This window comes from Malaya genurostris, chromosome 2 (assembly GCF_030247185.1).
Source record: "Malaya genurostris strain Urasoe2022 chromosome 2, Malgen_1.1, whole genome shotgun sequence".
In the NCBI taxonomy this organism is placed as follows: domain Eukaryota; kingdom Metazoa; phylum Arthropoda; class Insecta; order Diptera; family Culicidae; genus Malaya; species Malaya genurostris.
In genome coordinates, this window is record NC_080571.1 from 235,475,795 (window position 1) to 235,503,480 (window position 27,686).

At 37.7% G+C, this 27,686-nt stretch overlaps 1 protein-coding gene across 2 annotated transcripts in view; it reads right to left on the reverse strand.

Annotated features, from left to right (window-relative positions):
* LOC131428205 (uncharacterized) overlaps window positions 1-27,686 on the reverse strand; it is a 441,911-nt gene that overhangs the window by 14,538 nt on the left and 399,687 nt on the right. For both annotated transcript variants that reach the window (XM_058591951.1, XM_058591950.1), the window contains exon 7: window positions 15,584-16,116. In XM_058591951.1, coding sequence (XP_058447934.1) covers window positions 15,584-16,116 — 533 coding nt within the window. The remainder of the gene's footprint in view (window positions 1-15,583; window positions 16,117-27,686) is intronic.

Genomic DNA, 27,686 nt, shown 5'->3' on the forward strand with positions numbered 1-27,686 from the left:
TCGTACATCAAAAAAATTAGGAAAACTTACCGGAAAAGTGGGAAAAACCAATAAAGTTATTTTGTATGGACAATGGAATTTTCCACTGAAAAAGTCGCCAATGATTGCTAGATCTACGATTGATGTTTGGCGCGCAACGAGTTCCAACGAGTGTTTGTCCGACGAAGAAAAGAATACTAGATCATTGAAAAAATCGTTTGGCGCGCAACAAGTTGTTTTGTGTGAAGATTTCACATGCATACTTGATGTGATGTGATTCGTCATTACGTCGAACCACGTGCTTAATTGGGTATCAAAATTGTTGCTTGAGAAAAAGTTGGGGGCAAGATTACCAAATCAGACATTTTTTCAATGAATAAATGAAAAGATTGTACTGTAGAAGCTCTAAGGTCAAACTAAGAGATTTTCCTAGCCTTTTTTTCTTTCTAATGATTTAGACTAAGCTTAGACTAAGACACAGTAAGTGACTATTAGATATCAATGTTCAAGATGATTACCATAAAGAATATTGAGACTGTCATTTCATATTGCATATTCTGTGAAGAATGATCGAACTGGTAAGATTAATAAATAAAATTTAAAAGTCGTTTCCAAGCAATCAAAAGTTCCGCAGTACCTGAAAATATCCACTAAATATTAGAGCTCTGAAGTACGCATGCTACGCTTTTTGATAACTTGAACGTACAGAACAGATTCTGCAAAAAACTTTCTCGCTGCTTAAAAACTGTACACACCTTATTATTTTTTTTTACGGATGTCGGTACAGTTTTACTGACTTTCAAACAGTTGAAAATAAAACAGTTGAAGAAGGCTTTTGAATATATTCACTCAATGAAAACTTACCGCCAGGAATACTAATTCCTGGCGGTAAGTTTTCATTGAGTGAATATATTCAAAAAGCCTTCTTCAACTGTTTTATTTTATCTATTTTGTGCACAGCAATCAATTTGCACCATTATTTTTTGCTCCACAAATCTAGAAATTTTCGTCCGAAAATGATGTTATTTGACAGATCTGTCTTTCTGCTGAATATTTTAGTGATAATTACTGAAATTCTTCATTATTTTTTATTAATTTTCCGAATATTGGTAAAACGTCGTCAACTGAGTTCGTCGAGAGAAATGACTTTTCAGAGTTCACAGACCGTGTCAGTAAATGTATCGTAACTTTCACATAGGATTTTCCGATATTCAGTAGTTCCGTAGATAGATGACCGTAAGTTGAATAAATTTTAAGTATCTTTCAGTAAAAATAATATTTTACAGACCGTTGCCGCAAAAATTATTACCGAACACAAAAATAGATTTTTTTGTGTATAAGAAATTGCTTCAAAGTTTGTTGTTCTGTCGGGCGAACATTAACGTATGAGTACCTGTTCATAAAAAAAACGGACTGTTCAGAATAGAACCCTGTGAATTTGTTCAATTTTTGCTTAACAGAAGAATTTCACACTAATTTTTTGTGATATTTCCTGTTTTGAGCTAAAGCGAATGTGTGCCGAATTTCGTTGATAGTAGGTTAAGTAGTTAGAAAGATAATGGAGAAAAACGTTAACCACATAGTCATTGGTTGACAATTCTGCTATCCATAACCATAAATTCGAACAATTAATTTTTGGGCGAGACGAAGTTCGACGGGTCAGCTAGTATATATATATATATATATATATATATATATATATATATATATATATATATATATATATATATATATATATATATATATATATATATATATATATATATATATATATATATATATATATATATATATATATATATAAATGCAGAGATCATTCTTTGTAATCGCATCACGTAAGAACGGATGGACGGATGTACATAATTCTTTTTTTGTTTGATCAGGTTTTACCCCGACCGGGTTCGTACATTAAAAAAATTAGGAAAACTTGCCGGAAAAATGGGAAAAATCCATAAAATTGTTTTGTATGGACGATGGAATTTTCCACTGAAAAAGTTGTCAATGATTGCTAAATCTACGATTGATGTTTGGCGCGCAACGAGTTGCATAAGTGTTTGACCGTCGAAGAAAAGAAAACTAGATCGTTGAAAAAATCGTTTGGCGCGCAACGAGTAGTTTTGTGTGGAGATTTCACATGCATACTTGATTAATGTTATTTGTCATTTCGAGCCACGTGCTTAATTGGATATCAAAATTATTGCTTGCCAAATGACTCAATAACGGAATGCATTTGACTGTTCTAGAAAACCGCTGTAGGCAAGAGAAAAAATTCTGATATCGTTTACCAGTTGATGGATTGTGTGTAATGGAGTTAGATAAATAATATTGGTCATTGTGAGCGCGAGTTTAACAAATCAGAAAATTTTTGAATGAATCAATGAAAAGATTGTTCTGCAGTAGCGCTAATGTCAAACTAATAGATTTTCCTTGCATGTTAAAAACACTAAAGCCCCCCTACCCTCCCCCACCCCTGCGCACGGGCCTGGTACCTGAACAATATCCTCTTTATTAGAGACCTAAAGTACGCGTGGCATTTTTTGGCAACTTAAATATACAAGTTCTGAGAAAACTTTCTCGCTGCTTAAAAACTGTACAAGGGACTGTTTCAAATTTTATTCTGTTGCGTCGGGTGAACATTCAAGCATAAGTAATTCCTTAAAACGGACTGTTTAGAATGCTTTGTATGCTGCTTAAGCCAAATCTTTTTTTACGAACTTTTGGTTACTTGAACTGAATACAAATTATAAATATATCCCTTTTACCAAATGAACAAAATTAGAAAAGAAACTCTTCAACATTTTGTTAAGTTTATCAATACAAAATTCTGGTTAGTGAGCTTTTTTATCGATTACCGAGAGCAAGAATCACATCTGGAAGAGAAAACGTGGCACCTTCTATCCATTATGTCGAAGCCATTAGAGCGGGACCTTTGTTCAGTGCATCGATTCAAAGGATGATATGACAATCTGTATATTTGCTCAATTTTTGCTTAACAGAAGTGTTTCACATTTTCACATTAATTTTTGGTGATATTTCTTTTTTGGGCTATAGGGAATGTGTGTAAGTTAAGTAATCAGAAAAATAGAGGAGAGAATAATAGAGGAGAGAGAGAACAAATAATTTGTGAGCGAAACGAAGTCCGTTAGTATATATATATATATATATATATATATATATATATATATATATATATATATATATATATATATATATATATATATATATATATATATATATATATATATATATATATATATATATATATATATATATATATATATATATATATATATATATATATATATATATATATATATAAAGGTAAAAATTGCGGGTTTGTTCAACAAAATTGTCAACTTTTATTATACGAAGTCTCATTCAGTGCAAATTGCATTGACGTAACATCAAAATAGTCGTGGTGCACAACAAATGTTCCGTGCATCAGCACTTAAAATTTTGTGGTTTATAGCACAAAAAATAAAGAAATAAATGTAAAGAAACTTTAAAGGGCAATGTTTTCGATAAATTTCAAATTTTTTGTCATGAATACGACTTTCTTTACTAAATTTGAGCACCTTTTCTAAATTTAATCTCTGAGAGAGTTCACAGTGGTCCAAAACGGGAAATTAGCGTGACAAAAATATTTTCACTATTGAATATTAGTTTTTTGTAGTTGGTGTCTTCACAAAAGTTGTTTGTAATCAAATGGCGCTCCTTTTGATGAAAAATTTTACTAGGGTGGTCCTCATTTAGATTGATATCTGAAATCTAACTTTCTTAATTGAACTCAAAAATGATTTTGTTGTACAATAAAGTTGTAGGAAATTTTATTTTGAGCAACTTTGCTGAAAAAAGCACCGCTCTAGCTTTTCATTTGATAGAGTTACACCAATTTTCCCAAATAAAAGTAGGGTGGCTCCTGAAAATTCACTTTTTTGTGAAACGTTCTACGGAAAAGTTGTCTTCAGAAGAGTTGTTGTACTAATCATTGCGCCCAATTTTACTCAACCAAGCTTTTTCATATGAGCTACCAGTAAAAAGTTATGATTATTTTTTCATCAAAAACTAGTCAAGCTTCAGGTATCAATATTCATAAGATGTCAGATCGATAAACATGTATCCTATGCGGTTCCTAAAAGATCATAATATAAGTAAAAGTTTAAGAGAAAATTGGAAGGGTGTTATTTTTTTAACTTATTTAAATTAGTTTTAAAAATACCTTCAAAAACTCAAAAACATTGCATAACTCTTAAACGCCTTAACGTATCAACATACTTCCTTAGGCAAAATGATAGTATCAAATTAGTTCTACAAGTGTTCCATACATTGCCCTTCTGAGAAATGAGACACACAAAAACTTCCACGAATTTCAAAAATTTCCAAGGAAATCGGTTATCAGTGCTATTTTTGATAAGACTCGAAAATCCTCCGAATTTTCCAGTCATTTTCACCCTGAAGATAGATAAAAATATTTCAAAGGTCTGTATGTTTTTGGTTTTGTCAAATTTTTCAAAATTTCCATCGAAAATTTATTAAAACCACCCGCGCGAATGATACTTCGACGATGGCCTTAAGGAGTGTATCGAAAATAAGTTATCCACAAATTTTTCTTTCAAATTATGACAAAAAACGATATTTTATTCTAACTAAAATTTGAGGTTAAACTTGAACATGAAATGAAATGATGGATGAAATTAAAGTTATTCCTTCACGAATTTTCGAACTTTTGATCGAACGATCTTCATCAAGTTCCGGACAAGTTTTGCATCGCATTTTTTGGACGCTTGAGCCCAAATTTTTTTGAACTCCTGCATGTTCCCAGCTGCCTTACCAGTCTTCTTCACGATTGCCCAGTAACGTTCGATGGGTCAAAGCTGAGGGCAATTTGGTGGATTGATATTTTTCTCAACGAAATGGAGACCCTTTTACACAATCCAATTGCGAGTGGTTTTAACATAGTGAGCTAAATCCGGCCAAAACAGTGGAAGTGTACTATGCTTCTTATATAAAGGCAGCATTCTCTTCTGGAGACACTCAGATCGATAGATTTCTGCATTTATAGTTCCGGTAGTGTAAAAAATGGTTGACGTCAAACCACAGGAACATATTGCTTGCCATACCAGTACCTTTCGACCGAATCCCTCCACTTGAATCGACCTGTCCGCATCGCTCACATCCTCCCCAACGACGACAGTAAAGTATTGTGGACCTGGTAGGGCTTTTGAGTCCTCCTTTACATAAGCCTCATCGTCCATTAAAACGCATGCATCCGGGCACTGTAAAAGACGCGAATACAATTTCCGGGCCCTTGTTGCTGCTCGCTTCTTCTGTTCTACACTTTGTTTCGAGATTTTCTGCTTCTTGTAGGTCTTCAGGTAATTTCGCCTCTTGATACGCTGGATCATTTAGAAACTCGTTCCAGCTTTTTTGGCCAAATCACGTATTGACATTGAATTGTTTTTCATGATTATAGATACAACTTTCTGGTCCAGTTTCGGGCCAGAAGAACCGGGTTTGCTGCCTCTTCTTGGTAACTCATCCAAAGAATAGTGTTCCCCAAACTTATTAATGATGGTTTTAACACTGGCAGTAATGAATTCCAAACCGCTTCGGCAATTTTCGCATAGTAATACCCTTCTCACTTAGCCGTGTTTCCAGAACCTTAATTTTCACTTCCTTTTCAATACGCGACATTTTGAAAACGCAGAATTTCAAACGCACAAACAAGTAAACAAACGAAAGCTGACCGCCAAACACACAGCATGCTGTGATCTGAGTATAAAAAACCATCACAAATACATGCGTACAACACAAATGTATGTGGATAGCTTATTTTCGATACACTTCTTAATTCAACAAAACAAATTTTCTTTCTCAAATACACAAAAACTACCCACTATCACCCAATATCGGCCAAAATACGGCCATGTGCTACAGGATAATTAGCGATGTTTACTAAATCTTCGATTTGGATGTCACGAAACAAGACTTCACCAATATGCATTTTTGCTCAAAGTAATGGTTGAATACCAATGCTGTATTCGTTGAACATATCCGTAAAATGAAGTCTGCCTGTCTAAAAACGAAAATGTGTATTTACGAGTATTGGTAAATGACAACGTTCTATAAGCGAATTATGCTATCAAACACTTTAGAGCCAAACAATTTAAAGGGGTACTTTTGTATCGGTTTGCTGTGGTAGGTATAGTTATGTATAGTGAAAATATTCCGAATCTTTATTGATGCACTGCAATTGAAGTTCAACAGAAAAGGGTTATCTTTTATTACTTGACACAATTTCAACAAAAAACAGGTAAGTGAGATAAAAACACAACAATGATCTAACCCTTTTATTGAAGAAGGACGCAAAGGAGAATGTACCTGTGCTAGTTCTATCATCATCAAATAGCTTTGTCTAGAGCTTTATCTCTCAATTGATTTATAAAAAATGTGAATACAATCAAACATTACCGCCATCAAAATGGCACACAAGACATAAAAAATAAATTCAATTTGTTATAAACACTACCATCTTTCTTCGGAGACCGAATACATATTTCCCGAATAAAAACTTCTACATCTGACTGTTTTCCCACGGTCCTCGACAACACCGACAAAATCCGACTGGATTTTCCAATACATAATTGATAGCCCCGAGTGCACACTTTTGAAACCCATAATATATCATTAGCATCGAATCCGAAGTGTCCTGCCACCTGAACAATTGAATTATCATATTTTCAAAAGTGCGAAATTTGAATATTTTATTAGTGAACGAATTCACTTTCACGGTAGTGATTGAAAAAAAACCGGTGAGAACCTGATGAAATCCAGAATCCCTGTACCGGGAACGAACGAAAAAGGGAACAGTGAATTTAAAGAGTGTGCAGTCAGCGGTCGTAAAACCGAGTGCAATTAGCGCAGGCTATGGGCTCGGAGATGCCATAATTCACAGGTGAGCTAGGCAATCAAGTTCGAATTGGTTCGGTCCGAAAGGTGCAAAAAATAGGCGGGCAAAATATGCAAATGAGAGCAGTTAAAATGTAAATTGAAACCCGAAGCATCCTTTGAGATTGTTTGAAATTGGGCACGGAATATTGAATCTGTGGATCTGTCAGCTAGAGAGACATATTTTAAGTATCAAGCTATAAAGTTATAAATAATTGTCTTGAGAGCAAGATGAACTATTTGTTGGTGTGAGAAATGTGTTCTGTTCATCCAACCACCAGTCGTGTCGGATCTGCCGGGCAGTGTTTAAGCCTGGCATAAATCAGATAATTGCTCTTTATCCGGTAAAATTTGTTCAGATTCTGCACAGATGAGTTATGAGCCGCCCGGTTGAAGATAATGTAGATGTGCCTGGGATAGGCTGTGCTGTACAAACAGTTTCACAATTTGTTGTTTTCCCGTGCACCAACCAGTTATGCTTAGGATTCTGAGTGACATCAAATTCCAGAGCCAGAAACCGATGATCCCTTTTTCCACATGGATTAGGTCAAAGCTGCTCCTTTTCAATTATTCAACAACGAAGGAAAGAGTGGGATTTTCTTTTTGGGTTACCCTGGGACAAAACAACTGTTCAAATTAAGTGGTCACCTGGATTAGCGATAATCATATGCATGGTAAATCCCAATCGAATCCACAGTTTCTCAGTTCAGTTACTCTGGTACTGATCGGGATACGTTTAATGACTAGGGTAACAGAGGTATTTTGGCCCGCTTTAGGATCGATTTTATTTTGGCCCACTTTGTAAAAATATTCACCAAATATTGTAATATCTTTGAAAAATCCTTCCGTAATAGGTAATTTAATGTGATTAGCTTCAAACTGATGCAACATGGGTTACCTAAGATCGATTGAATCCATATAGTTTGTTAGGTGGGCCAAAATATATGAAGTGGCCAAAATACCTCTGTTACCCTATTACAGCGAAGAAAGATTTCTTTGTTGTGCCTATTGACTTTGAACACATTGCTTCAACTTAAGTTAAGTTCGAGTAAGAAAGCTTTTAAAAAGTCATAAAAAAAATCAAATATCAAGTATTATAAGTTACGAGTTAACCTCAGCTATTCCACGAAATAAACTCGTCTAACTATTTAGCTATCTGAACGTTTATTAACGTTTTTGAACTCCTTCGTTTATGTTTCTCATACTTCAACAACTTCACGTCATTTTTATTGCAGAGCAAACACTTTTGTAAACAATTTTCTTGTAACCATATTGAATTCCAAACGGAACAATTCTAGTTGAAAATTTTACGACATGCTGACATAACAACCACCTTTCAATTTGCCAGCAACAGGTGTGCTACAGCATCGCGACTGAACAAAACTGGACACCTGTTGACCGCACCGTTTTCCTGTGCCATAAAACAATTGATCACAAGTGAACCGTTTCACACTATTGGGGCCAGGTCAAAAAAAGAAAAGCTCTCCCGGGAGAAAGAGTGCAGCTCTGGTTCACCGCCAATCCAACACATTCGGGTCCCCGGCATTCACAGTTCATTAAACATCTGGGTGTTTCGTTTATGCTGTAATAAATTTTATGGTGTCCGTCGATGGAACGGCTATTCAGTTAACGTCTCAATCCTGGTCTAGTATTTCCCAACATATTTCAAACTGATTTACAATACATACTGACCAAAACGGCGTGAGGTAAAAGACTTTTCGAAACTATAAACTGTAGATCAAGCGTCAAAAATTGCGAAATGATAACCAGCGCAATTGTAAAACTAGACGGTCGAATCAGACAGAATCAGGAATCAGAACAAATTGGCTCAAATGGCACGTTCCCCTTGATTTTTGGAGATTTGTGCCTTGCCATCAATTTTTTTCTAGCATCATTTTCCCGATATATAAGAGGGAAGAATTGAAGGGAAATGGTAAGGTTTGGACTAGAAGGATGGGGAAAATTGACGACACAAAAAAGCAGAAGTAAATTCTCCACCCCTAAGGGATGCTGAACAATCTGCTGGGGATCACATTTAGTGGAAGCAGAAGTAAATTCTGAACCTCTACGAGGTCCTAAACAGTCTGCTGTAAAACCTATTAAGGTTTGTTACTATGTGCATTCCTTCTGATGAACGATGCACAGTTAATAAAACCTCAAACTCCCGAGAGGATTTAGAGATTTCACAAAAGCGACACCATTCTGCACTCCCGGAAGAATGCAGAACGATTCGCAGTATGTACGAGCAGAAGTAAATTTGGTACCCCCTAAAGGATGCCAACAAATCTGCTAAACCCTAAGCTAAACGTTGAATGGTAGCCATGTGATAATTGAGTTTGCAATGTCCAGTCAGAGCTCTGACCAGAATACTGCAATGATGCTTGAAAAAATGCAGTAGACACTTTGACATTTTCAGATTTAAATCTGGTAAAAATGCTTTTGTCTGAGCGCAAGTTTGCAAGCTGCGTCAGTAGCTGGCATGTTTGGATGCAGCCCAAGAACGAATCTTGTGCTTTATCCAACTAGTTGAAAGTGGTAAAGCTGGTTCAGGACCAACGAAATCATTCGTTGCACCAACTCTAGCCAACTCATCAGCCCATTCATTTCCAGTAATACCAGAATGGCCGGGTACCCATAAGAAGAAAGCAGCATTTGAAATGCTGAGGTCTTCAATTTAAGTTCGACATGCGATCACTAGATTCGACCGTGAATCATTCGAACGGAGCGCTTTTAAAGCTGCCTAACTGTCGGAACAAAAATAAATTCGTTTAGCACAGATTCTCTGCTGAAATGCCGATTGTATTCCCCACAGAATCGCGTAGATTTATGCTTGGAACACAGTACAGTATCTACCAAGTAAATGAGACTGCTCTAGCCTCATTTCACGACAGTAGACACCAGCACCAGCACGACCATTCAACAGAGAACCGTCCGTATAACAAACTATGTGTTCATCAAGTTGTCGTTCCCGACAACCAGACAACCATTCCACACGAAGAGGATAGCTCACATTGAACACATGTAGTGGTTTAATGCACAGTAGCGCCTCTAGAGCAGCAGTAGGAGTTGTCGTGAATGCTTATGTCATCGCCATTAGGACCATCCTTTGGAGATGATTTAGCTTTGACTGAACTGTCGCGACTTCTCCTTTCTGCCACCATACAACATATCCATAGGCTAAAATTGGTCTATCAATAGTTGTATAGATCCAATGAATATATCTGGGTTTGAGTCCCGATGATTTTCCAAAAGCTCGTCTGCATTGGCCGAAAGCCATGCAAGCTCTTTTAATCCTGAAGTCAATGTGAGCAGACCAATTCAGTTTTGAGTCAAGAATAACCCCGACGTATTTAACTTGATCGACCACAGTGACCTCTGAACCGAAGAACTGTAACGGACGAGCTCCTGTGATTATCCTACGATGAGTGAAAAGCACCATTGATGTTTTGCCCGGATTTACAAATAATCCAACCTAACAACACCATTGCTCAACAGATCGCAGGGCTTGCTGCATTAAATCAAAGAGAGTGTTAATGCTTATACCGGTCATCAATATATGATAATCGTCGGCAAAACCATAAGTCGGAAATCCAAGGTTATTTAGTTTCCTTAACAAACCATCAGCGACTAGGTTCCATAAAAGTGGGGATAGTACACCACCTTGAGGACACCCACAGACACTCAGCTTTCTAATCTCTGCTTGCCGAAGCGATGAACAAAGAAGTCGATTGCTAAGCATTGCGTGTATCCAATTTGTGATACTTGAAGGTATGCCATGACCACGGGCTGCTTCCAGAATTGAATTGAAAGACACGTTATCAAAGGCACCTTCAATATCTAGGAAAACTCCCAAGCAAGATTGCTTTTGTGAGAAAGCTTTTTCAATGTTGTACACAACATCATGTAACAGGGTTGTAGTGGACTTTCCACGCTGGTAAGCATGTTGTATTCCATGTAACGGATGCACGCCCAAACTAACATTCCTGATATAGTGATCGACTATGCGTTCCACTGTTTTAAGAAGAAATGAGCTAAGACTGATAGGCCTAAAACTCTTCGCTTCCTCATAAGTGTCGCGACGCCTTTGGGAATAAATTTAACAATTATTTCCTGCCAAGCTCTTGGAATATATCCTGTCGCAAGACTAAAAGTAAGTATTTTCTTCAAAACATGTTTGAAATGTGCACACCCTTTCTGCAGTAACACTGGGAAAACTCCATCCTTTCCAGGAGACTTGTACGGAGCAAAACGCTCAACTGCCCATTTGACAGATTCAATCGTCACAACGCTTCGAGCAAGGGCCCAAGAATCGTAACTACCTGAAAAAGTCTCGGGAAGAGCTGTCGGTGATGGATCCATACATCCTGGAAAGTGATAATATCAAATTTAACGTTTGAATGATCAAAGAAGATGTACTTATGATCAGACAACGAAGGTTCGAGCTCATCGGAGACGAGCCAATTCACCAACTCATGCGCAATTCTATCAGAGCAGAGAGTTACGTCCAAAAACTTCTCTCTTCCAGATCTCGCAAAAGTTGGACGATTTCCTGCATTGAATATGTGTAGGTTTGTACTGCTCACAAATTACATCATGTCAGAGCCTCTCGAATTTATATCAGTGCTGCCCCAAATGAGCATTGATGTCACTGCCGATTATAAGCGGTAAACCACTTTTGCAGCAGTATGATACAACCTTTTTGAAGTCATCGCTTGGCGAAGGTTGGTTATGCGGCATATATGCCAAACAATAGACATATTTTCTGTCTATGCCATCAATAGTTATACCAACTGTGACAGCACAAATATCCCGAGTTGTGAGCTCCGATATGAGAGAAAAATCGAGAGCACTATTTGCAAGTATGCATGCTCGAGGCATTTCACGTGGATTAGTCATACCGGTCTTGTTGAAGGCAACAAAGACTGGGTTTAACAATTTTCCAACGTAGAAGTTTCCCTTTTGGAAATATGGTTCTTGAACCAAAGCTTTAGAAGCTTTACCTTCTTGCAGAAGTCTGGATAGATTCATAGTTGCTGTACGTTTATGCTGGAGATTGATTTGTGCTACTCTAACCATTATCAATTGAAGTAACGAACACTCCACCTCCAGCACTTACCGTACAACAACTAGAAGAAACCAAATATATTGGCTTATAGCCGCTTATAGCGAACCATGAAAGGATTATTTTAAATGCTTTAATCATTTAAATCCCACGAGTTGCGAAGAAAGAATTCGTCCACTGTGCCAGAGCTTCGCTTAACACAGTAAGGGAAAACCCCAATATAGTCCGTTCACGACTGCATTGTTTAACCTCCTGCAGCCATTCAGCTATCGGCACGGAAATACATCTTGACTTAGGAGTTCCTATTTTTGTGGCCTTTTACGACATGGTACAGGAAAGCAGTGGATCAATTCTTGGTATAAAATAATTCCGCCGGATGCCACACGGCTCACCTGTTTGGTGGACTTATACCACCGGCACAGGTGGACCGTAGCGTTATTCTTAGCCAGTTGGGAAACCGCTACTGACACTACACGGCTATCTAGGCTGCTCAGAGAGGAAAGTTGACATCCGAGCAGCCGATCAATCTATGGTCCCATACCCATGAATTTCATCTCCGGAATCACCAGGTGAAGGGTTTTAAAAAAAATTATACCGCCACTTAAAGTGACGAAGCAAAAGAGGGGTTTATTTTAAAAAAGGCTCAACACTGTTCCAATTTGTAAGTCATATTTTAATTATTTTAAGGGAAAAAGCTTACATTTTTACCCCAAATTTATGCTAGGTGTACATACCAATTTTCAAACTTTGTTTTACGTTACGTCTTTGACTCATCGGACGAAACGTCATTTTAGACATTACACATCTGTGTAATAGCAAAAATGTTTTGCAAATAGCATTAACTTTACTTCTACCTAGCGGCTTATTTTGAACCACCAGGTCGCACTAGCAGTTCATCAAAAACTGCTACGCACTGATGAGTCAAAGACGAAACGTAAAACAAAGTTTGAAGTCATATTTGTTACTGGTTATACGAACCGGCTCGCAAAATCCGGTTTCGGAAGGACCGGAAACTTCAAAAAGGATCTCACTTAATTTTCTCCAAGATGGCAGAACCAATTTTCACAAACTTCAATTCAAATGAAAAGTCGATTTCACACGGAATTCCTGAATTTGTTGTGGATACTACTTCCGGTTGCTACACGGTGTTTTGATTTGTAGATTTTGCTACATAGTTTACGTCCGAACAAACTTTTCTGTTTCTGTCCAAAGAACAGTTTGCTTTCAGAAGAATTCCGCAGTAATATTTATAAAGATATGAGCTATTTGAGAAAAGCATAATGACACCACTAGATAAATTAAAGCAAGTTTTTATAATGCGATTTCGATCTATTTCGGAGGTTACTGGCCACTGCCTCCGGTGCTTTCGAATTTGGAAAACGAGACCCTACATAATCGAAGCCAGTGTTGAATATTGAATCATTTTCTATGTCATCATTTATAAGTCGCTTATCGCTTATCGTCCCGGGTTGGCGGTTCAATGCATACGGCGCTGGTCTTACAAGCCAGTTGTCATATGTTAGAGTCCCGATCTAGAAGGATTCGTTGTGTCAGTAGAGAATCGTAGCACCAGCCATGCAATGGTTCTGTACACTCTGAATCGGCTGCAAAGTCTGTTGAAACAGAAGGTCAAATTCCACTACAGGAATGTAATACCAAGGCTTTGCTTTTTTATCGCTTTTTGAGTAAGACATCAAAAAGAGAATGTCGAAACTTGCATCGAAATATCTTTTGTTGTAAACTATCTGTAAAAGTGGTGTTTCTAGTGCTACACAATTAAATGAAACCAATATTTTGGGAGGATTTAGCTTCACGTCACTATTTGAAAACTCGAAAAAAATGAAGGAATTGTGCTCATGAGCTCACCGAAACGCTTCGAGCTACGTACAAACCAGTCTCGCTTTTATGTATTAATGGACCCGTGGGTAAGATTTATTTATGTGGTTTTTTGCTCTTTGGGCCCCGATAACTGATAAAAAAAAGAGGAAAAAAAATACAGGAAACGATTGCACTAGCTTGTATAGATGTCGTGAAGCAACAGAATCGAACATTCACCAAATAACCTTCAATAATAGATCGATTGTATGTGAACTGAAGTAAAAACATGTATAAAACTGTATAATTGATTTTTGTTCTGTGATTACATGAGATTTTAAAGCCAAAAACTGCGCTGCTAAACTGCACCAGAAGAAAACATTGAAAATTTCAAATGCGATGTACTAACAAGTCGAAAGTGAAACGTAAAGAATTGTAATTTATAATTGAAAGCTTCTTGTGTGATTATTTGCACAGACAGATCGTTGCATAATCCGTTCATCGCCGCACTCTTGTTGAGATAACCCACGTCGAAAGTTGTGAAAAATAATCCAACGAAATCCTTCTCCTGAAATTTCCATTTTTTATCCAAAATGATTTTTTTAACTTACTGTAAACGACTGAAATAGCGCTTGTACATCAAAACGTTCTGAGTACATTTATGTTGAAAAATGTCAAACTTTATTTTGGTAGTGGCCTACGTATAAATACAGAATATTTTCAGTTATTGAGTACAGTGGGTTTACGATACGTTTTTTATTCACATTTGTTCCATGTTATTTAATATGCTTGTCGTCAATAAGTCGTACTTTGGTATACAATTCTGGAAGGTAAGCAGTAACAGTTGATAAAATCACACAAGAAAAAATAGAAACAAAAGAAAGGAAGCATGACGTCCAGTTATGTCTGTGCTATAACCCACCCGAGTTTTTCCTTTGTCTCTTGCGCTGCCTTTAGGGTACGTAGTTTTCGTAGTTTTGTTAATGATGCGGTCACATCGAGTCTTCGGCCAATAGTAGTCTATAGTTCATCCCAAATCTATAAGTCGGTCAAGTATAAAACAATTGCACAAATAAAATATGCTGCGAGAGATTTTCCAACTCCGTTTCCATTTATTGTCCGAAGTACTTCATAACTCGGACGTCAGCACATGAAATATACGTCTTTCATACTGCAAAACTCGCGTTAGCTTAAAACAAATTGCTATACGAGCTGCTATCCCCGGTACAGGATTTATGAGTGTTTTTACTGTACCTCGAACATGGAAAAACATCGTAATAAATATCCAAGAAGTGCAGCAAACATACTTCTACAAGAGCACATGTACCCTTTTACTCACACTCGCTCTCTTTATAACTATCTCACCACGGGTGGTTTCTGGTCAACACGCACTACGCAGGTTTTTGTGGGCGCTCGGGTTTGCAACCCTTTCGCTTGGGATCGCTAATCCATGCACCCGAAACGAAACAGACAATAGAATGAACACAGAAATTAAAATATGCATGTCCGTTTCGGATTCGAGTGGACGACAAACAAATAAACAAGGCAATAAAATTTAAGGGTTGTTAAGGGATCGATCGATACAGATTGCTATTAATAGACCGATGCAAGCCAAATCAGGAAAAACTAATTCGACACGGTTCGAACTGAAAATGAACTAAACATTGGATGCAATAAAATATCGACAAAATCCCAAAAGTGTCGATGACTTTAGCCGGTTCGATCCTGTAGTATTTGGATGGAGACAAACAGAAACGTAACATCAAACAGATTACTCACATTAAAAACTAAGTATTGTACTAAAACTCCCAGCGCTTCCACGCCACGGTTGGCATGATTGAGCAAACTAATATCGACTAAATTACGGGTGCAGCTGGGGGACGTCGGCACCGCAGTCCTTGCAGCACCAGTCACTCCGACCGTTTCGGCCAGTGACCGATCGACCGAGCGCTTCTCGGCGTTACCGGTTCCGTTGACAATAACGGCCGGATGTTTCGGAAGGCCCGCTGTTCCGGTTCCCGGTGGACTGGTCGGCACATCGCGTTCACCAACAATCAGTGGAGAACTGGGTTTTTCCAGAATAATGGCCCCGTTCCGTTGTAGGCTGGGAGTGCCGGCATTCTTCAGCACCGCGTGGTGATTGGTGCCGGTCCCATTGTTGCGATTGTTCGAACCGGAACAGGTCGTCGTGGCTGTGGTCGTTGTGGTGTGGGGTGTATTCGACCGGAGCAAGGTCCTTGATTGCAATTTTGGTGAGTTCGTCCCGGAGTGATGCTTGACGGTTGCAGTCGGGCCGACGAGGCGGTTATGGTCTGCAAAAAAAAGCGAAAAGAACGATGTTAATTATTTCGTGAGCAGTGAAAATTTTTATAAACAATTTCTCAAAATGCGACGTAAATTCACTTCTTCGATTAGTAGTAGCCATAACATAAGTATGAATCACATTGACAAGAAAAAAGAAACGCATTTCATCTGGAAGCTATTTCGACCTATCATTAGTCACATATGATCGAATTTGTTGCTGGGAACGATTTAGGATTACTTTTATTTTTTTTTCAATTTCACGCCTTCAAATGTTCACACCCGTATCCGGGCAAACAGCATGGTTCACTTCATTCACAAAACTGCGAAGTGTGGCGGATACGTTTCGTAGCCTTCGTTGACCGGCAGGTAACACACTCAGCGAAATACGATTGCGACTGCTTTCATTCAACTTTTTTCAGCTCGTTGAGTTTTATTGGCTGAATCGGTAGAGAAAAAAAAACGAGACAAAACATACTCTCTGCTATACGAGATTCGTGAGGCGAAAACGCGACTAAAGTACATGGTGAATCATAAATTCCTTAACCCTCTTGGGGTCAACAAGTTCATTTTTCATAGGTAATGAATCGTCGCACTGGTTTTATTTAGAAACTCACGTCACGGACGATTCTGTACTGGTTCGGATGATCGAAACACATGTCATTTCACACAAGGCAAACAAGGGCAGAGTGTTTATTATCGCAAGAAAAAAAAGATCCTTAGAATTTTATACTAGATTTGATTACTTTACTGAACTTGTTCCAATAGTAGACACACAGTGCGAAACTTTTCATTGAATATTATTAAGTCGATAATATTTGAGTACATTTGTTCCTTAGATTGGCTTTCCTAGTTTTTCTTATCTCTAACTCTAACATATCACAGACAATGATAGTAAATTTTAGGTTTCTAGAAATTCCCTGAGTATTAAAGACTGTCCCAGAAAGTATGAACTCAACCAAAAACCGCTTCCATTTCGCAATGGTTCAGAATCTGTCAATTTTTATGGATGCGTCCTGTTGTTTATACTCTTCTCTAAACGTTTGTGCAGTTGTTTATTCGTTTTCATTAATTTGTTTCGAAATGCGTGGACTTTCAGCAGAACAACGTCGAAAAATTGTGTACAAATGGTGCACAGAACGCGGACTGTCACTGAGAAAGATAGCAAAAATGGAAGGAGTAAGTGAAAAAGCCGTGCGAAATTCAATCAGGAAGTTCGCTGAGGATAAACCGAAAACGGGTCGAAAAAAGGTCCTGATAACCCTCAGTTGGATAAAAGTATACTGAAGGCGTTCCAGCAAAAGAATGAGGTTTCAGTTCGGGATGTGACTAAAAAAGTGGGCACTTCGAAGTCAAATGTTCTTCGTGCTAAAGAACGTTTGAATCTTCGAACCTATAAGAAGCAAAAACAATCAAAACGTAGTCCGAAACAAGAAGCATCGATCAGGCCTAGTACAATACGATTCTTGCTGGAAATTTGAACTGCATAATCATGGACGACGAAACCTACGTGGAACTCGATTTCAAATCCTTGCCGGGACCACAATATTATACGGTGCGAGAAGGGCAAGTGTTAAACCAGTCCGAAACGAAACATCGATTGAAGTCGAAAAATTTGGTAAGAAAGCTATGGTCTGGCAAGCAATTTGTAGCTGCGGTAAGATTTCAAAACCCTTCATCACCACTGCTTCAATGAACAGCGAAATAAAGGAATGTTTACAAAAACGGCTTCTACCCATGATTCGAAACCACAAGGATCCTGTTGTCTTCTGGCTAGATCTTGCTTCTTGCCACTACTCGAAATCAACGGTAGAATGGTATACTACCAAAAATGTCACTTTCGACCCAAAAGACATGAATCCACCAAATTGCCCACAACTTCGACCAATTGAAGAATTTTGGGCATTAACGAAGGCACATCTCAGGAAACATGTCTCGGCAGCCGAAACCATTCAACAGTTCGAAAAAGATTGGAAAAAAGTGTCAAAACTTGTCGCCAAGAAGTCTGTACGGAATTTGATGTGAAACGTTCGCAAAAAGGTGCGCCAGCTAGTCGACAATGGCTAAGTAGCAAATGTTGAGAATAATTTTCTGTTGTTGTAGTCTAATAATATCAGCATATCGAATAAAATTTGAATATCTAATATTTGTGAATTATTTACAGCGAAATCAAAGTGCGTCCATACTTTCTGGGACAGTCTTTAGCACAATTTTGCTACAGATTAAATAATATGGTCATAGTTTCCTTAGTCTATTGAGAAGAATGTAGCTTTGGTGCGGATATTATACAAATAGTAACGTTTCTAACCCTGGTAGAAAGTTTAGTAGCGAAAAATCATTTTTCATTCATTCATTTTTTTTCAATCAAAATTGCTCTTGTTTTTGATCTCAAACCGGTATCATGGCATACTACTAGGAAATTCTTCAGCACTGCGTGGTAACTTTGCCAAATTGTGCCAAACTGTGGTAATGTAGCATTGGAGAAAACCAGAGGTGGCGATTAGTGCGCACCTAGACTTTTTTTACGTATTTTTATTATTATTATATCGTTTATCCATACCCGACTTTAACCTAGTTGCGGTCGTTCACCGGTTTTTAAGTATTACCAATGAAATAGTACTTTTTTCGAAATTGTAAACGTAAACGTCTACGGAAACTTCAAGCCTTGCTTTACAATAACCTTAAATGAAAGATTACAATTATTACCATGTTAACGAGTATGAAAAACACAAAATGGTCATGTTTTGTTACTAATAGTGCGCAAGGGTACGGCAAATCTCGAGTATTTGTAGAAGAAAAACAATTTTTTTCTACCCAAAACCTCGAATATTAAAACAAAAATAATTTGCATTTCAAAACATCGATAACATTCCGATTGAAGTTTATGCCCACATAAACCACTATTTTTCCTTGAAATATTCTAAGAAACACTTTCCAATTCACAATTTTCCTCCAAGCTGCTCGAAACAAAACATTCGCTCATGACCAAGGATGCCAAGTCATTTTTTTTTAAATCTGTATTTGATTCAAAAATCAGTTTGTTTCCTCTTCCCATAAGAGCATAGTAAAACGGGATCATTTCCGTGAGAAAGAAAGGTATCGTCACTTTCAAGCGTCAAGTCATTGTGTTTTTCTAAGAAAATTGAAACTTTTTAGAGGCTTACTCCCAAGCAACCAGAAGTACTCCATAATTACTTAAAACATCCACTTACTTGCTGCTTAAAAGTACACGAGCAGTTTTTGAGAACTTGGAAGTACAGAACAAGTTCCATGCGAATTTTCTCGATGCTTAAGAAAATACGTGGAGCAAGCACTCTTAGAAAAAATGATACTTAAAGTTGACTTAAATTCAAGCATACCATAATTTCTTGTTTTATGACGAAGTATTACATATTTTAACATTTAAAAATAAATATTGTGTCTGTTTCGATGTCAACTTCCGCTAAACTAGCTGAAAAGATAATGTTAGGATTCATTTTTACTTACTTTGAGATGTAAATTTAACTGAATTTCGACGCTTATTTTATGTGCATTTATAGAGATTTAAATTTACGATTTAGAGATTTAAAATTATATTTTTTTAAGTGTATACACACTTAGAAACATTTTAGTAGATGTAATATTGTGTCATCACCAGCGCTGCCAACTATACCGATTTTTGGACTCGATACAGGAATACAGATATGCTCTCTCAAAATACCGATATTTCAATTTTCATACAGATAAATACCGATTTTCAGTTTTTGTGTTGGATTCCATAGGGGTAAACCAGGTCGAGCGACCTTTTTTTTTGTAAAGATATTGTACAGATAGTTTTTTTCGCCAAATACAGATTTTTGGAAAAAACAGTTGACAGCACTGGTCATCACCGAAAAAATCACGACATGCTTGAATTTACGTCCTTTTTTCTAAGAGTGTAATATTTGACAGTTCGAAGTGCAAAATAAGTTCCACGTGAATTATCTCGCTGCATAGAACAATGTATACTATAAGCAGCTTAGAAGATCGTTCTGATGAGTCCCGTAAACTATATAAAGTGTGTATAATTGCTTTAAAAATGGACTGTTTAAAATGAACTTCGTAAGCTGCTTAAGCCGAATCAATCCCTTTTATCCGAACCTTTGGTTTGTTGGGTTGCCGATCTGTGAACGCTATCGCAAATCTGTGTCAGTTTTTAATTAGAGCTGTATAATGAAAATCTGTGAAACACAGACTAATCTGTGAATCTGGCATATGTGCTCGTGACAACAATAAACATCGCTCGCATTTGTACACGCAGAGAAAAACAAATTGTCGAACTAACTAAACTAGGGCTTAACACTACGATTAACTTTATAGAAATAGTGATAGCAGAAAATTTGTTTCGATAGTGTAAATATTGTTTCTTTGAACAACAAAACAAAATATTTGTTATTTCTGAATGGATTAGATTGTTTCTATAAATAATTGTTTAGTTATTCCAAACTGGCCTAATTTTTCGGTGTGTACCAGACGAATGTTTAGTAGTATGGCTGCACAAAGATCATTATTATTCACTTCCGGTGAATCTCTCAACGAGTGAGCACGTTGTATCGTGTTAGTGTGGTGAAAATTCAAGTATTTCGTAAGAAAGAAAGGATTTTTATCCGTACTTTGAGGACTCGACGTAACCACACAGCGAGATTTGCGAAAATTTGAAAAGAAAAATAACTGGCAATATAGCCTAAGTTGCTGTGGCATCAATCGGCATCATCTCAAGTGAGGTGACGCCAACCATACGGAAGAAGAAGAAGAAGAAGAAAAGCATTATTAAGTTTTACACGATGACGACACAAATGAACTGCCGATTAATCAGGTTCATTTTTGACAGCAGCCGTGTATTTGTTTTGTTTTGCGACTGCAAATTAAAAATTGAAAAATGACGAAAAAGTGTCTGTTAAAAACGTGTTCCACAGTGAAAAGTACTAAAAAGATGTATTCGTTTCCATCATCAAGGAGCGATATTTGTATAAATCTGTTTATTGTGAAGCGACTTGCAATTTTTAAATTCAAATGATGAACCTCTGATGAACTTTTAAACTGTAAACAAATACACGGCGACTGTCAAAAAAAGTTGATTTTGTTGTTTTTTTGGTATGGCATGTTATGTTCGTGCAAAACCTAATTATCGAACGCAGCATATGCAGTATTTGAAAAAATGAAATAATGATTTCTAACTACGATTATGACCGATTATAGCCAATCAAGATACAATTAAAACATAATGACAATAACTTCGTTTTGGTCAAAACATTGTTACTAAACCAAGAAAAATTCGATTCTATAAGGAATAATCGATACAAAGCCTATTTTCTACGACCCAAAAAAGCAAGAAGAATGATAGATTTTATATTCACGTATGCCATATTGATATGAAATTAACAGGAAAGGTGAAATGCAGCCGAATGAGAGTAGTTGGACCCTTTGTGGAATACATGATGAAGAAATTCGCCGATGAACAAAAAATAAACCTTTCTGAAAATTTTCAGTGCGCGTAAGGTGTTTAAAAAGAAAAAGAATGCTGAATCTTTGCAATTTGATTAGATATTCCAGGTGAAAATTTCAAATATCTTCAGGCAGGGTTACAAAATCTGTAAATCCGCAAAAAAATGTTTGCGGGCTTATATTTATCTATAAAGTATGATACACAAAACTGGCTTAGCGAGCAAACAAAAATGAAACAGTGCGACCATTTCACAAATCTGTAAATTTTGATGAAGTTTGCTCAAAATGTGATGCTCAAAAATCTGTAAAAAGGTCTGCAGCACTTTATAACAAATTTGTAGCTTTGCAGATAAATCTGCAGATCTGGTATCTCTGAATTTGATGCTCTGTTGATTATGTTGATTTATGATTATATCATTTCTAGCAAATTTTCTAATATTTATTCCAGTTGCCAAAATATTGGGGGGGCATGGCCAATCCAATAAATCTTTTGGGGAGGCAAAAAGATTGCTTTGCCCCTCCATAGTTGCTGCGCCTGCTGGTGGTAGAGTAATATCATCAATAAAAACAGCAAATAATATAACCATGCATGATGTGATTAATATGCTGCTGATTGAACAAATTTTACCCTATTTAGCTTGACTATCATACGCAGAGGTAACAGAAGCGCAGGATATCCCTACACCAATTCAAGCGCGCCGTACAAACGCTGCACCTGCTGCGTATTCTAAACATGCAAAATCATGCGCTCCAGTTACTTCCAAAAATCAAATCCATGCTAAATAACGATTGGGTTTAATATAAATAGTAGCAAAGCCTTGGTATTACATTCCTGTAGTGAAATTTGACATTCTGTTTCAACAGACTTCGCAGTCGATTCAGAGTGTACAGAACCATTGCATGGCTGGTGTTACGATTCTACTGACACTATGAATCCTTCCAGGTCGGGGATCGAACATACGACTATATAAATAGTGCACAAGTTAAATAAACAAGCTGGAAATAAAACAGTCTTTTGTCACTACCATCACTATTTAAAGCGGATGTTTTCACTAATTGGCTGTTGCGTAGTATAAACTGAAAAATTAACATGATCAATGTGGTTACGATTCGAACTGATTATTTCAAATGAAAACCTTCATCTAGCATTGATTTCCCTAGTATTCATTTTATTGAGAATTACACAACCGGTTGCGAACTCGAACACGGTGAGCATCAAACGAGAGCATGTGTTGAACCTACGTAAACCGTGCCGTACCGAAACTAGTATTTTTCCCAGTTCTGGCGTTAAAGAAGGGTTTCTGAAAATTCCGAATTGAAAATTTTCTCCAATTTGAATGCCCTCACACATATAAATTGACAAACTACGTTGATTTTCATGTACCATTAATATCCCTCATCATCCATCATTAGATTCCCTAAAGATACAAAATACAGTTTTTCATACTGAGCAAGCCAATTGCAAGCAAGCTCAATTGCGATTCAGTAGCGAATTTATTCAGTAGAGATTCTTCTATTGATCAGAATCCTACAATTAAATTTAACGAAACCAGTGTCTTCTATACTCGTAAAATACAAGCCACTTCTAAAGCATTTATAGATATGATGACGAATTTACTCATTTTGTTACGTCCACAAGTTGCCAGCCAAACAAGAATTTTTTTTAGCAAACTTCTCTACTCTGGATGGCTTCAAGGATCATGTAGCCTTTGAAGACATAGATCTTTTTTTTTACAGAATCTACTCGATAACGTGTTTTATATACGTATTATTGTCCATTGCAATGCACATTGATTTTCTTAAGCAGACTTTGGCCATCAAAAATCCGCCTATCATTTCGATTGATACTAACCAAATTGATACATTTGTCATCTGGACTTTATCCTGGAACGTAACGTTTTCAAATGACTTTTCCACAGGATCTATGAAGACGGATCTGTTATTTTGCTATTTCTGTTGCTGCCATTTTTCCACGATTTTTTATTCGTCAGTTTCCCTAGAACAAGACTTGAGTCCCACTGAAAACCTTAGGGATCTCCTAGAAAGAAAAGTATACCATGGGGAACGCTTGTATGCGAATAATACCATTTTGTGATTTTTAATCACACAGATGTGCGATAGTGATCCATACCAATTCTGTCTATTAAACTATCTATTGCATTTTTAGATTCGATTTTCTCTTCATTTTTGAAGGAAAATCTAGCGGAAAATTCACTCAGCCAAACAAAGATTGAGAACAATGCAACTAAAGAAAAATATCCAAACTAGTGCCACCACGAACAATTGTTCAAACGAACAAATAAACTACCGAGAATAGAACTTTTCTGCCAGTACCACAAATCAACCATCCATTGCGCAATCAAAACTCAACCGAAAACAAAAAATACCTAACCTAGCCGACCATCAGGATAAGGAAACATACAGTACGAAGATTTACGGTGGACGGCTAGCCCCAAGCGAATTCCACCAGCATTCCGGACTGTGCCGGCACCGACTGGAGCAGAAAGGAAGGAAAAGAAAGAAACCGAGTTTCTGAATTTATGAGTTTCCATTTGTTGTTGAATGTGGCGCGTTTCAAAAATGTACCAGCAGCTAACAACGGATGCAAAATTCGGCACGGAAGTCACTTCCGGTGAAAATGCAACCAGCATCTTAGTCGGATTGGAGGATTCACTGCAAGCACAATTCTTGCTTTAGCAGATTGATGAAGAGTTAGTGGTCTCGGGTGTTCGAATGGATCAAAGTATTCACGCCATGGTGAAACAACCTAATAAAGTAAACTATTCTGAAAAGGAAGGACTTGCTTTCGGCGCTGACTTACAACGTACTGAAGGTGCATAAAATTTGGCACAGACATACTCCCCTCCATCAGAGCACATGATTCCATTCATGAATATGGTGATGATGAGCTATAGAATGTCTGCTGCACCACCTTCTGGTTCGTGTTCATGTTCGGTATGTGGTATAGTAAGGTATGTTATAAATATGTATGATGATATAAAAGGGAGGTAACATTCAATTACCAATATTTGACCAAAAGTGACTTGCGGTGAAAGCAGGTTCTCCGTGTTGTCGGTACTCCGCTTACGGACGCTAGAAACTGCCAGCATGAAAATAGAGTGCACGCCAATTTGATGTTACATGAACATTATGCATTGCAGACGTACTCACTTTGTTTGCTAATCGTGACTTACTCGGCGGAAGTGGTTCGTTCGAACTGACTGAATAATTAATTTATACAACTATTTCGTCGGCATAACTTGATGCATCGAACTGTTGGGCGAACATTATGATCGCTTCAGTCCCGTCAACACATCAATACGATCCATTCTTTCCCATCGAGCAGCCGTTCCGACTCCGCGGCTATACGGCTGGATGCGCATTTTATGCGACAATCGAGATAATTATGCCAACCTCCGTTGTCGTCAATTAGATGCAGCCCGTCTGGGGTGGCGGCTGATGTCCATTAGACATGATTCGCATAACGGAGCAAAATCGTTTATGACAGGGCAGATTAAAGCGAGATATCCAGGAATTGGGGTTAGGGGAGATTAAAAAAATCGTCGTACTTATAATGATCCTACACGAACCGCACACGAACGCGACGAGGACAGACCCAGTTACCAACGGGCTACACATTTTATTTAGCGTAGACGCGAGGACACCGCCCCACATTAGATGGAGTGTCGTCGCTGGTGTCGCTTTTGCACTTTACGTTGTAAATTACTTGGATATTGAATTAATTTGTTCAATTTACGCACAAGCCGTGCCGGTAGAGCAGCTAATGCGGCATTGTCTTTCGGAATGGGTTACGTACAAAGTGTCACCGTTTTTATATCAATGAAGCATTCTTTTAATTTCCTAGTGAACTTGGCAAGTGGCGAAACACGAATAATTTTCTCACCGACTGTGAAGATTCACGATCGCCAGATGCGCAGTTTTGGAAGGTTAGCCACGTCTATTTGCCTTCAATACGGTTACCGAAATGATTGGAACATTGCCAGAACCACTCGTACACGTAAATGCCGCAAAAACGTTCACAACTCGGCGCCGGTCGTTTGTCCTTCAAACTTCAACGGATGCGTAGTTAGAAGAAAACAAGCCACCAATTTCGGTTGGTAAGGTTTATACAGCAATCCGCTCAACACACGCACACATGCACATTCGGAACCTCCTACGGCCATGAAAATCTCAACCGAAAAAAAAATCATTCGAAAATCCGATAATTCAACCCACAACGGTACCACCTGTCGGAGCAGTCTGATTTGTAGAGCGCTCAGCTGGACCAGACGAAGTGAGAACACTCAAACGTAATTCTGCCAACGACGTGGCGCCTTCAATAAATCAGAAAATTTGTTTACACCCAAAAGCGCTGGTCCCAGTTCTGCCGCGTTATGACGTAACAAACGTTCGGTGTTTGCATTGTTTGAATGTTGTTTTCGCGCCCCTCGATCGAATCCGTTATCCACTGGAGTAACATTGGCACCACCTGGCTGCGCTGCGATGTCAGTCAGTTCGGAATGTTGACGCCTTATTGATGTTAAATGGCCATTACCGATGCTCATCTGGCTGTTTCGAGGTCATTTCTGCAAGTGTAGGGGGTTTTGGAGCATTCATTTGCGAAGTAGGACGTATGTATGTTATGCTGCACGGCTATTGGCTTAGATCATATCGTATTTTTGCACGTGATAGTAGTCAAATTGTCAGTAAACATGTCTGGGAGTCCGATAAGTGTATAATGACATTGTGCTCCATGAGCTAGAAAAATTTTGCAATGCAAACGGCAGCAACATTTAAGCTAATTTTTCTCCTAGCAAAATCAATTGAAATGAAACTTCATAATACTGAGGCAAATCGGTGTTCTTGAAAAATTTCTCAGTTAATAGAAACAGGGAAATTTGTTCGGTAGTTTACATTTAACATTTAAAGTGGAAGCATGGGACAACCCAATAACTTTTGACAGAATTGTCAGATCGACTAATGACATACCGCGTTGGAAGCGTCATTCCAAAACCATTTTACCATGGGACAGCACACACCAAAAGACTGAAGTTGTTCAACTTTACATTCAAAATAACTTTTCCAAAATCTCAAAATTAACTGAGGAACAGCCTCTATACGACCAAAAAATTACAGTTTGGTTGTGCGGATTTGCTGATTCTTCCCTATTTTTTTCAAGACGATGATGAAGCAACGTAAACTGTTAATGGCGATCGTTATCGAGTCATGATAAATGATTTTGTAACGTTTGAATGGGTACTAGTTTCAACAGGACGGTGCAACATGTCATACAGCTCGACTAACAATCGATTTGTTACGACCATTGTTTCCAGGACAAGCCTTTTTTTGCCTTTCTTATATGGAAAGGCTATGCAATCACTGTGAAAATCGCCTTTTTAACCGAGGCCCGGAGGGCCGAATGTCATATACCATTCGACTCAGCTCGACGAACTGAACAAATGTCTGTGTGTGTATGTGTGTGTGTGTATGTAACAAAAATATGCACTCACTTTTCTCAGTGATGGCTTAACAGATTTTCACAAACAAAGATTCAAATGAAAGGTCTCATAGTCCCATAGCCTGCTATTGAATTTCATTCCGATCCGACTTCCGGTTCCGGAGATATAGGATAATATGTACCAAAAAAAGAAAAAAATATGCACTCACTTTTTTCAGAGATGGCTGAACCGATTTTCACAAACTAAGATTCAAATAAAAGGTATTATGATCCCATAGCTTGCTAATGAATTTCATTTAAATGTGACTTCCGGTTCCGGAGTTATATGGTAATATGTGACAATTTGAGAAGAAGTTTACACTCAATTGTCTCTGGAATAACTCAACCGATTCTCGCAAACTAAGATTCAAATGAAAGGTCTTACAATATCCTGAAAATTTGTAAAACATTTTATCTGGATCCGACTTCCGGTTCCGGAACTAAAGCGTTATACGTGGAAAATTAACAACGTTACTAGTATTTTTCCACGAACGATGGTTAAAAACAGGTACAAATCCCATAAAACTGTCTGATAAATTCTTCTAATTTTCAGAGCTTGTTAGTTAGTGGGCATGAAAACTTAATTCGGCACTACTGGTCCCCCCTTTTCCTGTTCCGAGA